The sequence below is a fragment of the Hyaena hyaena genome, unplaced genomic scaffold (genome assembly GCF_003009895.1).
Source record: "Hyaena hyaena isolate Hyena2069 unplaced genomic scaffold, ASM300989v1 scaffold_306, whole genome shotgun sequence".
Taxonomy (NCBI): domain Eukaryota; kingdom Metazoa; phylum Chordata; class Mammalia; order Carnivora; family Hyaenidae; genus Hyaena; species Hyaena hyaena.
The window spans coordinates 2,048,289-2,051,237 of NW_024080935.1; the positions used below are offsets into that span (position 1 = coordinate 2,048,289).

A 2,949-nucleotide genomic window follows, 5' to 3' on the forward strand; every position below is an offset into this window, starting at 1 on the left:
TCAAGAGGAACCTTCTGCAGTAACGACTAGAGAAGCTAGAGAGGTGGGAGAAGGAGGGGATTTGAACTCACCTAAGTCTAGTTTGGTAAAGCAAAAGAAGCAAGTCAAGACATCTCTGGTTAGAAAGACTCCTGTACCAACGATGTGTGGGCTGCCTCAGCCCCTCTCTATGTATATTTTAGTCCTATTCTCCGCCCTCCACCTCTGAGTCATGCTGACAACTTCCTTCTCTGCTTCTGTTCTCCTGACTACCTCTATGCTCACTTGGTTCCTCTGTACCTTTGTCCAGCTGTTCCCTCAGTGGCTCAGGAGCTCAGAAGCCCATGTCTTACCTTCCAGTCATGACCAGGATCAGGACATCCCTCCTCCTGTTGATGGGTAAGTGGTGGGCTCCAATGAAGGGACATGAGAGGATTGGGGTCCAGATAGGGAAAGAGCTGAGAATGTACATGTTTTGGATGCAGGCATTAGGAGAGGGATCTGGAGTTACATAGGGCTTGGTATCTGGAGTTTTTGGATGGAGAGGGAGGAGCCAGTTGCCTGAACAATCCAGAGATTTCCTAAGTAGGCAGAACAAGTCAACCTTGTGCTCTGTTCACAATGTCACCTTGGTCCAAGTTTTTCTGGACTCTCCTAGAAGCCACAGGATGGGAAAGGAGTTGGAGCTTGGCTGTTTCTCTGTGAAAATGGAGAATTGAAACTTTCCAGCAGGCCAATGGGTGAAGAGCTGTCTTTGGACTTCCTGCTGGAGAAAAGCAGGGCTGGGGGAAGCCTGAGCCTAAGACTTCAGAAGTCCAGGAGACACTGGGGCATTGGGCCTGGAGGGGAGAGCAGAGTCTGGGATCTGAGGAAACGGAACAGGAAGAAGATCTTTCTTAAAAGCTTCTCTTCTCACTTCCCTTTCCCAGGCTTGGCTTCTTCTCTCTGTTTCAACTTGGACACAGAGCAGCCAACAACCTTCCTTATGGAGAGTGCTGGGTTTGGATACAGTGTGGTCCAGTATGCCAACTCCTGGTGAGGACTGGCCTTTGGTTCTCATTTACTCCTTTCCATGCACAGGGTCCTGTCCTTCCCCATGACTCTCTTCTCCAGTGTCTGGTGTAGAAATTATCTTAGGGATATAAAGAGTTGAACTGAAAGCAAGTGCTGTCTTGCCATTTGATGATCACAGTTAACATTTACTGAGCACTTTCTAAGTGCCTATCACTGTGCCAAGTACCCTTTATGTGGTCACTGCTTTATTTTATTTTATTTTATTTTATTTTAATTTATTTAAAATTTAAATTCCAGTATAATTAACGTATACTGTTATATTAGTTTCAGGTGAAAAATAGAGTGCTTCAACAATTCCATACATCACCTGGTGCTCATCACGACAAATGCTCTCCTTTTCATTTATTTATTGTTTAATTTACATCCAATTAGTTAGCATATAGTGCAACAACAATTTCAGGAGTAGATTTCTAAATGCTTCTTACCCATTTAGACCATCTCCCCTCCCACAACCCCTCTAGTAACCCTATGTTAGTTCTCTTTTTTTAAGAGTCTTTTATGTTTTGTCCCCATCCCCGTTTTTATATTATTTTTTCTTCCCTTCCCTTATGTTCATCTGTTTTGTAACTTAAATTCCTCATATGAATGAAGTCATATGATATTTGTCTTTTTCTAACTAATTTAGCTTAGCATGATACCATCTAGTTCCATCCATGTAGTTGCAAATGGCAAAATTTCATTCTTTTTGATTGCCAAGTAATACTCCATTGTGTATACACACCACTTCTTTTAAATTTTTTTTATTTTTAGTATAGTTTATTGTCAAGTTGGTTTCCGTATAACACCCAATGATCATCCCAATAAGTGCCATCCTCAATACCCATCACCCATTTTCCCCTCTCCTACATTTCCCATCAACCCTCAGTTTGTTGTCAGTATTTAAGAGTCTCTTATGGTTTGCCTCCCTCCTTTATGTAACTACTTTTATTGCTTTCTCCTCCCCCATGGTCTTAAGTTTCTCCTGATCCACATATGAGTGAAAATATATGGTATCTGTCTTTCTCTGCCTGACTTATTTCACTCAGCATAACACCCTCAAGTTCCATCCATGTTGCTACACATGGCCAGATTTCATTCTTTCTCATTGCCATGTAGTATTCTATTGTATAGATAAACCACATCTTGATCCATTCGTCCGATGATGGACACTTAGTCTCTTTCCATGTTTTGGCTATTGTTGAGAGTGCTGCTATGAACATTGGGGTCCATGTGCCCCTATGCATCAGCACTCCTATATCCCTTGGGTAAATTCTTAGCAATGCTATTGCTGGGTCATAGGGGAGTTCTATTGTTAATTTTTTGAGGAACCTACACACTGTTTTCCAGAGCAGCTGCCCCAGTTGGCATTCCCACCAACAGTGTAGGAGGGTGCCCGTTTCTCCACATCCTCGCCAGCATCTAGAGTCTCCTGATTAGTTCATTTTAGCCACTCTGACCGGCGTGAGGTGGTAGCTCAGTGTGGTTTTGATTTGTATTTCTCTGATGAGGAGGGACGCTGAGCATCGTTTCATGTGTCTGTTGGCCATCTGGATGTCCTCTTTGGAGACGTGTCTGTTCATGTCTTCTGCCCATTTCTTCACTGGGTTGTTTGTTTTTCGGGTGTGGAGTTTGGTGAGTTCCTTATAGATTCTGGATATTAACCCTTTATCTGATATGTCATTGGCAACTATCTTTTCCCATTCCGTCCGTCAGTTGCCTATGAGTTGTGTTGATTGTTTCCTTTGCCGTGCAGAAGCTTTTTATCTTGATGAGGTCTCAGTAGTTGATTTTTGCTCTTGATTCCCTTGCCTTTGGGGATGTGTCAAGTAAGAAATTGCTGCGGTGGGGGTCAAGGAGGTTGTTTCCTGCTTTCTCCTCTAGGGTTTGGATGGTTTCCTGTCTCACATTCAGGTCCTT

The 2,949-nt window shown here is 43.1% G+C and overlaps 1 protein-coding gene across 1 annotated transcript in view; it reads left to right on the top strand.

Moving 5' to 3' along the window:
* Positions 1–259: 259 nt before the first annotated feature.
* Positions 260–2,949, top strand: part of LOC120242254 (integrin alpha-X-like) — a 63,883-nt gene continuing 61,193 nt past the window's right edge. The window contains exons 1-2 of the mRNA XM_039247885.1: positions 260–378; positions 909–1,014. Coding sequence (XP_039103816.1) covers positions 324–378; positions 909–1,014 — 161 coding nt within the window. The 5' untranslated portion in view covers positions 260–323. The remainder of the gene's footprint in view (positions 379–908; positions 1,015–2,949) is intronic.